The sequence below is a fragment of the Sus scrofa genome, chromosome 12 (genome assembly GCF_054392235.1).
Source record: "Sus scrofa isolate SSC_HxYL_T2T_F1_AM1 chromosome 12, Sscrofa_HxYL_maternal_Yorkshire_Landrace_v2.0, whole genome shotgun sequence".
Taxonomy (NCBI): domain Eukaryota; kingdom Metazoa; phylum Chordata; class Mammalia; order Artiodactyla; family Suidae; genus Sus; species Sus scrofa.
The window spans coordinates 26154831-26168357 of NC_139394.1; the positions used below are offsets into that span (position 1 = coordinate 26154831).

Here is a 13527-nt window from a genome sequence, read left to right on the forward strand (position 1 = left end):
GAAACTGGAGGCATCGGGCCGCCCAGGGTTAGCGATCAACAATACTTTTGTTTGAACTTGTCTGGTATGTCACGTTTATCAGCACCATTATAACCTAGCTGAGTGTTACCAACGTGTGTCTCACTTGGCACACTCAGTTCCTGTGATCCTGAAGCTAAGTGCGCCACACCGAACGAGCTGGCAGCTTCCACCACGTTTTAAAATATCTTCCAACTGAGCCGAAAGATGCCTCACTGTAGAGCCACTGGTCTGCCCCCTCCCCGTGCTCTCGCTTGAACCGATTAGAGGCAGGGGCACGGGGAGAAGCCAGGCAGTTAAAAACCCCATTTCCCAGTGGGCGGGGGAGCCGGAGTTTCATCTCCTCTTCCTTTCATCGTCCCACGTTCTCTCCAGCTCAAGCCTCACCTTGTCCAGACACCTTCTTTTGTTGTTGGCCTGGCATTTCTGAGATGCAGTGATGTATCTGTCTCCCTGTTACACCATGAACCCCCTGGAGGGTTAGCCCTGGTCCCACTCAACTCTGAACTCCCAGCGTGTTCCCAGGGTGCTGCACACAGAAGAGTTAGATGAAAGGACAAGGGACTAAATGAATATGCCGGAACTGGGCTCCTGGCTCACCAAGGACAGGACAGGCTCGCTCTAGTGTCAGGTGAGAGCCATGCTGAGCAGCTGGAGATCCTTCTTGCTCTTGGTGACGAGGACGAGGTATGTCTGAGACCCCTAGTTGGCAATGGCAGGGGGTAGAGGTGGAGGGGACTGGCCAGATAGGAAAATGTCTCTTGTTAGAACAACAGGCCCAGGAGTTCCTGTCGTGGCGCAGTGGTTAACGAATCCGACTAAGAACCATGAGGTTGCGGGTTCGATCCCTGGCCTTGCTCAGTGGGTTCAGGATCCGGCGTTGCCTTGAGCTGTGGTGTAGGTCGCAGATGCAGCTCGGATCCTGCGTTGCTGTGGCTCTGGTGTAGGCTGGCAGCTATAGCTCCAATTGGACCCCTAGCCTGGGAACCTCCATATGCTGCGAGAGCAGCCCAAGAAATGGCAAAAAGACCAAAAAAAAAAAAAAAAAAACCAGCAGGCCCAGGAAGTTAGTTCCCTTGTGACGCAGTGGGTTAAAGATCTGGAGTTGTCACGAGGGTGACAAGGGTAACCCTGGCCTGGGGACATCCATATGCTGCAGGCACACCCAAAAGGGAAGAAAAAAAAAAAAAAAAAAGGCCCAGGCAAGGGCTGCTTGTGGGCCCCTGACCCTTGCCATCCGCTCTCACCACCTAAGCAACCCACAGCAGACTGTCCGGGAGAACTGGCAGTCTGGTGGGGAAGGAGCTAGTGGAGGCAAACTTCAGGAGGAAAGAGGGCAGGGGAAGGGGCGGAGAAAGGAAGGAAGCTCAGCCAGATGTATTTAGAACCTCTTCTCTCAAGGAGGAGTTCAGAATGAGAGGGGGCCTTTCAGGGCAGAGCTGCAGTGACACCCGCGCCCCTAGAGAGCGAGACGAGTGCGAGCGAGGCAGGGCTTGAAAGGCTGGGCGGCGGGGTGGGAAGGCAGCCGCGCAGGAAGGAGGCTGGGCTCCCATCTGGAGAGCCAAGGGGCTGGGGCTGCTGAACAGATGGAGTGAAAGTTGCAGCTGGTGGAAATGCACTTTCATGTGTAAAGTTTGGTCCATGGAGGATTGCGACTTCCAACTCTGCAGGCAGCAGTGGGCCGGTGGCTCTGCTCCACGCTCCGCCTTCTCCCCCCAGTGCCACCCAGAAAACTCGGCAGCGGCTCGATGCCAGGACTCAGCCACTGTGCCTTCAGCCAGCATCCCTTTCAACAGGCAGACGCTGGCATGGCGACACCTTGGCACAGGCGGGATGGCAGAGGATGCTGTGCTTTAGTAGTGAAAGGGGGCAGGGGAATGAGAAGGATTAATCCAGCTGCCCCAGAAGGGGCCCCGGGAGGACCAACAACAGACGTGGGGATGGAGCGAGGGAACCAGCCCTTCCAAAGCTGTTCACAACATACACATGGGGTCTCCGCTCTGGTCCTGGTTGAGCTTCGGCTGAAGGGGAGGCAGTGGGGAAACGTGAAAACACGGCAGACTCAAAGGCTCTGAGCTTATTTTTATCCCAACCTTAAGAGAAGCTTCTCAAGGAGGAAACATGTCTGTGGTTCTCGGAAGAAATATTTGCCCATCAGAGCTTCAAGGGAGAAAGTGATGTTTAGATTCTCCGGCTCTAACAGCCAGCCACCTGTCCTGGCATATTTAGACCTTCACCTATGGGGACAGAGGCCACAAGCACAACTATAACATCTATTCACGTTCCTCCCTTATAAAGCTTGGCCCCCCAGCAAAGCCTGGGCAGCCCGGGCAAACGGGCACCAAGCTCTTCCGTCTCTTTCTCTCTTCACTTGCTGTGTTCCCGGTCATCAAGAACAGAAACTGCCACTCTGTCTGGTTAAAATCCAAATGCTTTTTTTAGAATATGTGATTTTGCTTCCTTTAAAACGAAACAAAACATAACAAACAAACAAACAAAAAAACCCCAAAAACCCAGACGGAAACCTAGTCCTTTATCTCTATTGTGTCCGTTTTTCCAAGAGATGTCACTGTTTGAGATAATAACTTAAATATTCTTGGAGTGGAGGTAGTCTCTCTCTTCCTAGTGGGATGTCTTCTTGGTTCCTTTCCCAAACTTGGCATCAAGACCGAGACCTACAGAAAGAGAGAAGATGGGCTTAACTTGAAGGGAGAAGCGAAGCTTACACATGATGTGGCGGGGGTGGGAGGAATTTCCCAAAACTGGGGCTTGAAGTCATCTTTTTTTGGAGGGGTAGGACCATGTTCATGGCATGTGAAAGTTCCCGGCCAGGGACTGAACCCGAGCCACTCAAGCCACAGCAGTGACAATGCCAGATCCTTAACCCACTACACCACCAGGGAACTCCCCAAATTGGGGCTTTAAATAAGACTAGTTTTCAAATAGCGGTTTTAGAAGACCTCCTCGTAAAAAAAAAGACGGGCATCGAATGAAAAAAAAAATCATTACGAGATACTGGTAATTACACATGTATATAAAATACAGCAAGACTGAAAGAAACTCAAGAGTCAGTCTTCTAAGCTAGTTCTCTCAGCTCCTCCACGACAGCAGCATAAATCAGTAGGGAACAAGTGTAATAATTTTACCCTGTCTGGGGAAAGCAGAGCCACTTGAAGGAAAGCACTCAATCGCTCAAATGAAATGCTCCTGAGAGAGGCTAGATGAGAGGTAATGCTTCCTTTTCTCTTTTAAAAACAAGTTTTCTCTAAAATAACTACATAGGAGTTCCCGTTGGGGCTCAGCAGAAACGAATCCACCTAGTATCCACGAGGACGGCAGGTTCGATCCCTGGCCTCGCTCAGTGGGTTAAGGATCCAGCATTGCCGTGAGCTGTAGTGTAGGTGGCAGATGCATCTCGGATCTGGTGTTGCTGTGGCTGTGGCGTAGGCCAGCGGCTACAGTTCTGATCTGACCCCCTAGCCTGGGAACCTCCATATGCCACGGTGCAGCCCTAAAAAGACAAAAACAAATAAATAAACAAATAAAATAAGATCAATTCGAATAAAACGACTACATAAATGTCATAAATATACAGGCAAATTTTCTGGGGAGAAAACCCAAAGCTCTGTCACTGTCCCTCTGCGTGGCCCAGAGCTGCCTGCTCTGGATGGAACTTACCCAAGAATACCAATACAGTGCCCACCCACTGCATGGGGCTGATGGGGTTGGCGAAGAGGATCACAGAGGCCAAAATGGTGAAGAACTTTCGAGTTGTGGTGATGATGGAGCAGGTCAGGGGACCAAAATACACGACTGTCATGAAGATGAAGCTCTAGAGAAAGATAGGCAGGGACGAGGTCAGGCTGGCTCTTGGGTATCTGCCGAAGGGTATAAAATCTGTAGCAGGACTCATCTTGCCACCCCTCTCCTCCCAGTCAGGCCAGTCTTTCTTGGGGAAGCCAAGCTATCCCCCCCTCAAGGCACTCACCTGACCCAGGGCACTGGTCAGGCCAAAGAGCAAGATGTTATAGACGATGGTGGGGTACCTTTCGGCAAAGCTCAGGAACTCCCAGAGCTCCCCAGTGAACAGGATTCCTAGGAAGAAATGCCACAAGATGAAGGGTACACCTCGCGTGCCCTCCCCGTTTGCACGCAGCACAGGCCTGCACGTGGCCCGCTCAAGCGCTCGGAAGGAGGGTGGGGCATGGGAAAATGCGGAGTGAGTCTGTACGGTCCCACCACCTCTTCTATTTTTCTCTTCTTGGCTGGGCCCCTGGCATGCAGAAGTTCCGGGGGGGGGGGGAGGGGATCAAACCTGCACCACCGCAGTGACCTGAGCCACAGCAGTGACAACGCTGGATCCTTAACCCACTGAACTACCAGGAAGTCCTCTCCTATGCTTCTGATTAGAGAAACAAACTGAAGACTCTCCTGATAAAGGCTTGGGAGTTAATGCGTTCCTTCTGCCAAAGTGATGGGACAGCCGCAACCCTCAGACATGGCGAAGATCCTGATCCACACAATCCCACCTCAAGACAGCCCCAAGCGCTGGTTGGGTTCCAGCCACTGGCAGCCGCCTCTGTTGGCCCCAGTGTGCTGTCCGAGATACCTCCTGTGCGCGCCCAGATTTGAAGAGGGTGAGGAAGCACTGACTTAAAGGCAAGTGCGTTCGATGTATCTGAACTACGGTCGGTCTCCACCACATCCCCATGTCTCAACCTCCCCCAGAAGACGACGGGCTCCCGGGGCACCCCAGCGTTTTCCTACTGTGTGTCTTCCCGAGACACACCCGGCACAGCTCGACCCGAGATTGTGCCGGCGACGACGAGCAGCAAGCAGAGCCTGCTGGGGAAGGTCTGTCCAAGAAGGCTACTCAGGCACTGGGACGGAAAGGCCTCCAGGCCCAACCTTTGGCCTGGGCAAAGTCGGCAACCGGCACCAGAGCTGGAGACAAAAACCGATGAAGGCGCTCTGCCCTCTGCTGATGCGTGCGAAGAACAGCAGAATGGCTCCTTACCGGCTCCGAGCAGCAACGTTGACCAGAGGTTGATGTTCAGCATCATGTGGTTGGAGCCCGTTTGGTAGTGAGCCCGCATGTGGTCCTGGGAAACGCCGGTCAGGCCATCCAGGGTGAGGGACAAGAGCTGGGAGGGAGAGAGCGTGCAGCCTGCAGTCAGAAGGCCACCAGGGTCCTCCCTGACACAGGACCCAAGCCTCTCACCCTTCCGAGACGCCTCAGGAAGCCGCTGCCTTGAGAGAGTCCTCAGAACAAAATGCTGCCATTGGACCACAGGTGCAGGGGCGGGGGGAGGCGAGGGGTGGGAGGAGCATGTGAGCCCCCACCCCCCAGGCACCGAGCCAGTGGGTAATGCGGACAGAGGAGGGCAGGAGGCCACGCCACGGAGCCTGGCGTGCAGGGCCCTAGAACCGGCTGTTCTCCCACTAAAGCTGGAGAGAGGCAATGCCCCCCAGCCTGTTAGCCTCAGGGCTTGAAGTACAGTGCTCCAGAGACTGGACGGTGCGGGCCCCCTGCCTGGATCAGAATCCAGGGCAGTGGTGGCCACTAACTCTGCCAGTTAGTAGCCGGGTGACAATGGGCAAGTAGTGCTTGGATTTTTCTTTGCCTCGGTTTCTTCATCTGTGAAATGGAGATAACACTAACGAAGTCGTGAGGTCATTGGGGTAAAAAATTAATTAATACATATGTAGAACACTCGGAACAGTGCCTAATGCATGGAAAGCAATAGCTGCTAGAGTATGACTTTGAACTCTGGCTTCCAGGTTCCTTGGAAAGTCACCAGAGAAACACACGACTCCGCTCTGCTTTGCTCTCGGGTCTCTGGGACCTCACCCAAGCATTTCGACACAGGCCTCAGAGTCATCCCTTCCCCAGAAGGAGAAATGAGCTGTAGTGAGATAGTTGAGGCTCCTCACTGTGGCCTTAGCAGAGCCAAGGGCCTGGCAGCCAGAAACATCACAACCTCCCTCAAGACATACATCTGGCCTCCCGCCGGCACAGGTGGGGATTTTCCTTTGTGAAGGTGACTGGCAGAGGCTTCCGTTCCCCCCAGGATCACGTACCAGGAGCAGCTCTCCATAGCCCACTGTGTGTTCTTCTATCCCGACTACTTTCTTGGGTTTGTACATGAAAAGGGCCACCCCAGCCACAATTAGCAACACGCACAGGTACTTGGCCATCGGGTATTTCTTCCTCAAAAGGGTCACTCCAAGGAGCATGACTACGGGGAAGAAAGAGAGTGGAAAATTCAGGCACCTGCAGGCATTGATGAATCCAACACTCTCCTTCTGGAAACTAAAGACTCATGGGGGGAGAAAAGAATGTCTGCGAAGGAAAGCTAACAGAGGACAAAAGAAGGGTGCAAGGCTGGCACTGAGATAGAGACAATTGAGCAACAAGGCTGAACAAAGCGTAGAGAGCAAGGAAAAGGTAGAGAACAAAGGTGAAAGGTCCAGGAAGGAATGGGGCGGGGCGGCGGCGGGGGGGGGTGGGGGGGGGAGTGAGGCGGGCAGTGGGGACAAATGAGAGGTGGAGAAAAAGGAAACCGATAATCAAATGGGACTGAGGGTGTCTCATGGCCCTGTGAACATGGGGGACACCAAAATGACTGCCACGCAAGGCAGATTAGGTCGGCCTCTGGCCCACAGTGAGGATTATCAGCCTGTGCACACCCAACACCCCAGGAAGTGACCCGGATGACAGGAAGGGCAGGGAGAAGGGCTGGAGGGAAGTCTTGAGGGATAGCTGTGGGGCATGACAAAGCCCAGAGGGACAGAGAGCTCTAGCAGAGGAGGAGAGAGCTTCCTGCAGGAAGAGTGAGGATGGAAGCTGGCGACCATCTTCTTCTGCTTACCTGGGATTGGCTTGCAGGATTTACCAAGGACCTGAAATTAAATTCAGCAAAAAACATGAGTGCCTGAGATGCGGCAGGTACTGTGCGAGGTGCTACCTTAAGAAGAGCAGGTGTGGGGCCTGCACCAGGACTGCAACCTCAGAAAGCAACCCTATCACGGCCAACCCACCACCACTCGGATTGAGGGCTCTTTGCACTCTTCATTTCTTAAACACACTCTCTTTTTGTTTAAGTCACAGACCTGAGGGAAGACTCCTTCGTCCTTTTTGAATAACTTCGGAGCCAACCCTTAGCCCACCCTGAGGTTTCACCTGAGTTGGGTAGTTGACAAACTGTAGTGCTGAGTTGCTGGAGACCATGGCGCCCAGATAGGAGACAGAACAAGCAGCATAGAGCCAGCTCCGAGTCCGATCCACCCTGGCAGTGTCAAAAAACTGGATCACTGTGAGAAGACAAAGGAAACATACAAGAGAAACCCGGTGGGCCTAGGATGGACCACTGGGCAAAGGCCAAAACCACATGAAAGGAAATTGTCAAATAAGATGAGAAGCACCAACTATTTCTGTCCTTTTAGATGGGGAAATCTCTGAAGATTCTCCAACTCTCCAATTCCTCTTAAGCCTAACATAAGACCTCATGCAGGGGTGGGGGCGGGGACAGAGGGGGTGCGGAGGTGCTCATTCAGTTTAAGAGACCAGTCAGCCTTGCGAGCACCCAAGGAACAAAGAAAGCTCAAAATGTGCTTGAAGCTGACACACAAAGGAAAATCAAAAGGACAAAGAAAAAAGGATAAAATGTTCTCATGGGGATCTGAAACACAGAAGACCCATCCTCTTCACAGTTCTGAGAAATGTGACTTGATTTAAAGAAATGGGGTTTCACCCTTTTCCAAAGCCACTAGTTTTATAGATCGAACAGAGAGGCTGTTTCAGTGCTAAAGGGGCCGAGAGTCTTAAGAATTAGACCTTAAGGCTGGGCCTCTGCCTAAAGCCTAGGATACCACGGGAGCGGGGCACACAACGGATTACTAGGTACTCACAGATCTTGGCAAACACAGCATTGATCACACACTGGATGAAGACCAAAGTTAAGGCAAAAGTGAACGTCTCCTGCTTGGCTCCCTCCCCATACTTTCCTCTTGTTCTAAGAATGAAATGCATGAGAAAGAGGGGAGGAATTAGTACACTTCTCTCAGTGTCATCTACTAATCCAGAGCCTCTGAACTCTTGAAACTATCCTGCCAGATGTAGAGAGAGTTTGGTATGGATTGCCAGGCTCATTTACAGTAAGAACTGATTTTATTGGATCTAGAAATGACATTTCAGGCTGCGAATCCCAAGGTCTACAAGAAAAATATCCGTAAAGGACAGAGCTAAAGGAAAACACGAACAACTAGTTGGTGAAAGGAAGTACCCCAGGCAACAGAAAAAGGGATGAGCTACAGCAGCAAGGCCGAGGGCAAAGGAATCAGCTCTCTGCAAGCATCTGGGAGTTCCAAAGAGGGGCCGGCACAGGTCGTGGAAACCTAAGCCTGTAAAACCCAGCTCCTTAGACCAAACAAGAAAAAAAGCAATTAAGGGAAGAAAAATAGCAATTAAGGGAAGAAAAATAATCAGCTCCCGAGAATCCAGAGACCAGCTTTCGCGTTTTGGAAATCTGGGGAGGTCTAGCCGCAACTGCAAAGGTGTCAGGATGCTGAGAAGGGAGGGAGCAGGGGTGGGAGGACCGCGAACCCGACCACAGGCTGGGGAGATGAAGCAGGATGGGACGGGGGTGTCTGCGTTCCGACCCGGGGTATCAGCTTACATCTTTTCCTGCAGTATCCCATAGTAGAAATAGCAGACAAAGACGCCGAGGAAACACAGCGGCAGGCGCAGCCGGTCGGGCACCAGGGAGCTGCTAGCGGCCATGAGACGCCCGGACGACCCGACCGGAGACCCGCTCACAGCCGGCAGCGGCGGCGGCGGCGACAGGTCCAGCCGGACATCGCCGACCGGCGACAGGGCCCTCATAGGAGCTGCATGCGACCGCTGCCCAGTAGGGCCCCAGCGGCTACCGCTAGAACTGCCAGCTCAGGTCTGACTAGGAGGAAACTCCTCAGAACCCAGCACCCGCTTCTAAGGAAAGGAGACCCGCCCTGGGGCTTTGTCCTTGTCCCGGGTGGCCAAGCGAGCCAAATACCCCGAGGGTAACGCCTTGCTCTCGAGACTTTCCGATCAGGCAACTCCGAGGACAACTTCGACACGGAGCTAGACGGGAAGGCCTAGGAGGTACGCGGGCGTGGAATGATGACGTAGAGGGATGTGGAGGTAACCAATTGGCTGCACCGTGAGAAAACAGACAGGTGGGCGGGAAGGAGGAGTACGCCGGCCGGGCAAATCTACAGTCTTTTTTTTCCCCGGTCTGCTGTCAGGCTTCTGCTGGGTCCTAACGCCCTGAAACGCTCAATGGAGCCTTAGCGCCCCCTAGCTGCTGCCCAGCGCCCCCGACTCTAAGCCCTTTACCAGCAGAGCGTTCAAGGCCTGGCTTCGGGGAGCGTTCTAGGCACATCGCTAGGCTTCCAAGGGCCTGTCTCAGCTCTGTCACTTAAAGGCAGGGTAACTTACGCATGTCACCTAAATTCCGAGCCACGGTTTTCCTGGTCTATATATAGTCTATGGGATAATTAGTAATAGCCACCTTGTCGCTTCTTGACTGTTCTGAGAATCAAATGAGCAGAGGTTGGTGAAAGTGTTTTATAAACTGCAAAGTGTGCTGTGCACGTTTAAGGTATTTATTAGTCATTACTTTCTCAACTCTGATCTCTCACATCCTGGAGGTGGAAATGGAAGCTTACTGAAGTGGATTTTCTTCAAGGTCTTTTCAAGTCACCCACAATGGAGCAAACCCTCCCGCATTAATGAGCTCCTTGTTGGGGCCCACCCTCATCTAAGTGTTGGGCCTCTAGGGGCTGACACCAAGAGCTAGGGCGGACTGACCCCAGGACTTGCCACTACCCCCCTCCAGCCCCACCTTAATCATTGAACTCTGGGCTGCTCTTTCTCCCCTTCTAGCAGCCTACTTACTCCTTTGGCACAGCCTCAGTCAAAGGAAGGAAACTCGGGGCAGCACCACACCCATCACTCTGGGCCTGACTCACTAAGACTCTGGGGGTAGGCCAACATCTTTCGGGGAGGGGTAAGAAGTAGAAGATACGGTCTGTCCCCAACTCTCTATCTCCTTTATCTTAGGGAGAGGGACCCCCACGTTTGCTGTCTTATGCAGTGGCTTACTCTATTGTATTAGCCGACAATTCCGGGGCACCGAGCTGGGGTTCCAGTCCCAGCTCTGCCTCTTTACCACCTGGGACCTCAAACAATTCACTTGACCTCTGAGTCAAGTTTCCTCATCTGCAATTAATGGAAATATAACAACAAGCGGGAGGGCACTGTGGCTAGAAGCATGGGCACTGGATTCAAATGATCTGGTTCCCAGTCCTAGCTCCCTTGCTTTGTATCTGTTTGGGGGAGAGAAATTATTCAATTTGGGGGGGGGGGTCCTTCTTTCATTAGTACAGTGGGATTTATCACATTGGGAAGCTGTGATAGTTCAATGACGTTTTATGTAAAGCATTTTACAGTGTGTCTGATGCTTATCTAGCCAAGGCTTGGTAGTTGGGATAGCCTGGCTTAAGAGTTTGTTTTGAGGTTTTATGAGATAGATTCAATGATAGCTATGCCTGCCTTTGGGGTAGTCAACTTTGACCCACACAATGAGGATAATGTGTCTTTTGTGAAAATGCTTTGCAAATTGCATAGTTATTCTCATTTTTCCCAAAAGCCTGAGAGCTCTTAAAGGTATGGTTACCTGCTCTGGTCCCATCAGTTTGGTTTCATTGTACTGACAACTTCAGCTAGCATCATGGACCATAAAAAGCAAGACAAAAACACACAGGAAGGGGGAAAAAAAGTCCTATAAAGCTGAGAGGCTGCAAAAGGACAGGAACAGTTTCTTCTACTCTTTGTGTTGTGGGTACTCACTAATATAACATGAAAAGGATGCTCCAAAGGAGCTAAAGCTTTCCTAAAACTGTGCCCCAAGATTCAATCTGAATGTCATTCCCTGGTCTTGTTTCCTTTGCTGATGCAAGCAACACACACACACTGTCGAACTGTCTCCCGTTGGTCACCCTCATTTCCCTGCTGAAATCCACTCTCCCCAGGGCGCTTTTCCAGGCTCACCCAAGAATGGATGACTTCCCCCACCAACTCCTTCACTGCTCTTCCACCATATTCCTCATTCTGGACAGCCTTTCCCCAGACCCACTGTTTCTATGTCCATGTAGAAAAATGCAAGCCCGGTGTCCCACGAACAGAGACTCTGGATCCAGCCACCCAACATTAAGTGTTAAGGCTTCTCTCGAAGGCAAGGATGAAGTGATATTCATATGATGCCCTCAATCTACATCCCGCTCCCTCCCCCCAAAATATTTAGCAGGACCTCAAGCTGCTGGGAATACTTATTTATTTGGTCTATTAACACCAAGATCGGCAAAAAAACAAAAACAAAAAAAAAAAACAAAAAAAAAAACTTCTAAACACAGGATAATAAAACCTGAACATCAACATTCTTCTTCAATTTTGTGTAAGCTCTGCAGTACGGAAAATATACAAACTTCAAACAGCTGCAAAAATAGTGTCTTTGGGAGAAAATAGAGTTTCTACATCGATACAAGAAAAATAGGCATTTTTCTAATCCAACCCAGTCCTGGGGCAGGTGGAGGGTCGAGAGTCGCCACTTGCCACCTGGAGGAATGCCAGCTCTCCCCCTCCCCCAAGACCCACCTGGGGCTGGGCAGGCTGGGCTGCTGCTTAAGACAATTGTAGGGTGAAAGCGAGATGAAAATGCCACTTAGGAAAAACGCTTGGTTCCCCCTCTGCCAGCAGCTGGATTGGTCAAGTGTTCTGGCCCTTTAGGGCTGCTTTGGTCAGCTCCTCCAATGAGAGGGAGGCGTGGGGCTGGGGGCTGAGAGGACGGGGTATCTGCCTTCCGGTCCCCCCTGCTGTGTCTGGGGAGGAGAGGCAAGGAAATGTGTGTGGGGGGGTCCCCCCTCCTTCCATCATGGCCAGCTTGCTCCATGATAAAGACAAGGGCCCCGGACGCAGTCACTTGGACTCAGACCCAGGGGTGGGGGACCCGAGGCCTTCGGGGTGCGTTTTTCCACCCAGTGAGAGAGGTGGCAAGAACACAGGTGTGACTTGTGAGCTGCCCAGCTGCTAGTGGAGAAGGCAGGTCCCCTCACACGCGGAGGGGCTGGTGTCCACGAGAAAGAGGACCCAGGGCTTTGACACAATAAATGAAAGTGCTCGAAGGCCGAGAGGGAAGGGCTCCTTCGTCCCCCATCTCAGGGGAGCTAGGGAAGGGCCTGCCACCAAGGCACTGGTCTCCATGGTCAAGTGGGGGTGGGGGCCTCAGACCACCAGCGAGCTCTGGAAGAGCACGGGCTCTTCCGACGGCGGGCTGCGCTGCCACGGCTCAAAGGGCAGCGAGGAAGCCTTGGAGGCCTCTGGATCCTTCCGAGCCGGTGGTCTGGGGCTGGCAGGGGGGAGGGGGGACCCCGGGCTCGAGGGGCAGTTACGGAAGATGAAGCCCATGCTGGGGAAGAGGGGCTTCATCAGGCTGACAGGGCAGAAGGCCGAGCCGGTCGGGTTGAAATGGACTTTGTTCTTGTCAGGACAGGAAGTCAGGAAGGTCAGGTCGGGACCTGGGGACCTGGAGCGGGGAGAGAGAAACACATACGTGTGTGTGTGTGCACACGGTGGCACGCATGCAAGCACACATGCATGCACACAAACAGCCAGTAAGAAGGCACGAGAGGTGTCACAGCATCAGGGGAGCTGGGTGTCTGTACAAACGGGTTGTAGCTCGACCAAAAAAGTGACAGGCTCCTGAGCAACCACCACTGTTTAGGCTTCTCGGCTCTCAGGTTTTAGAAATATAGCTAAACAACAGGAAATCTACTTCAGCTAAAAACAGGAGGGATTAAAGCTAGACAGGAAGGAGAACTTCCTGACAGTGTGATTCTAGAAGAGACTGAGAGATCTTTTAATTTGAGAGATTTTATCAGTGAATAGGGTTTTGGGAGCAGACCACTTTCTGCCTGAGAACAGAGATCCAGGCGAGGTTTGGACTTTCTTTTTTTTCTTTTTCTTTCTTTCTTTTTTTTTTTTTTTTTTTTTTTGTCTTTTTGCCTTTTCTAGGGCTGCACCCCTGGCATATGGAGGTTCCCAGGCTAGGGGTCTGATCAGAGCTATAGCCACTGGCCTATGCCAGAGCCACAGCCAGGCCAGATCCGAGCCGCATCTGGGACCTACACCACAGCTCACGGCAACGCCGGATCCTTAACCCACTGAGCAAGGCCAGGGATTGAACCCGAAACTTTATGGTTCCTAGCTGGATTTGTTCACCACTGAGCCACGACAGGAACTCCAAGTTTTGACTTTCTTAGGCTTTGCACAGCCTGCAGCAGGGTTTCTCACTACTACTGCACTAGTGCTCTCAGCACTGTTGGCATTTGCGGCTGGTAATTCTTGGTTGTGGGAGCCTGTCCTGTGCATCACAGGATGCTTAACACATCCTTGGCCCCTGCCCCAAGCTG

General features: G+C 52.3%; 2 protein-coding genes across 5 annotated transcripts in view; both read right to left on the minus strand.

The window, feature by feature from the left end:
- Positions 1-2431: 2431 nt before the first annotated feature.
- Positions 2432-8919, minus strand: SLC35B1 (solute carrier family 35 member B1). Of its 2 annotated transcripts, none has more exons than XM_021067140.2 (9): positions 8697-8919; positions 7930-8033; positions 7202-7332; positions 6891-6921; positions 6100-6257; positions 5036-5162; positions 4007-4113; positions 3697-3850; positions 2432-2693 (listed from the first exon to the last, which is right to left on the minus strand). In XM_021067140.2, the coding sequence occupies exons 1-9, from the start codon at positions 8900-8902 to the stop codon at positions 2641-2643; spliced, it is 1071 nt and encodes a 356-aa protein (XP_020922799.1). In that variant the 5' UTR covers positions 8903-8919; the 3' UTR covers positions 2432-2640. The 2 variants fall into 2 exon arrangements, with proteins under 2 accessions (XP_020922799.1, XP_020922800.1); XM_021067141.2 differs by having other exon boundaries at positions 7930-8437.
- Positions 8920-11376: 2457 nt separating this feature from the next.
- Positions 11377-13527, minus strand: part of FAM117A (family with sequence similarity 117 member A) — a 54600-nt gene continuing 52449 nt past the window's right edge. For all 3 annotated transcript variants that reach the window (XM_003358095.6, XM_084984732.1, XM_084984731.1), the window contains one exon: positions 11377-12641. In XM_003358095.6, coding sequence (XP_003358143.3) covers positions 12341-12641 — 301 coding nt within the window. In that variant the 3' untranslated portion in view covers positions 11377-12340. The remainder of the gene's footprint in view (positions 12642-13527) is intronic.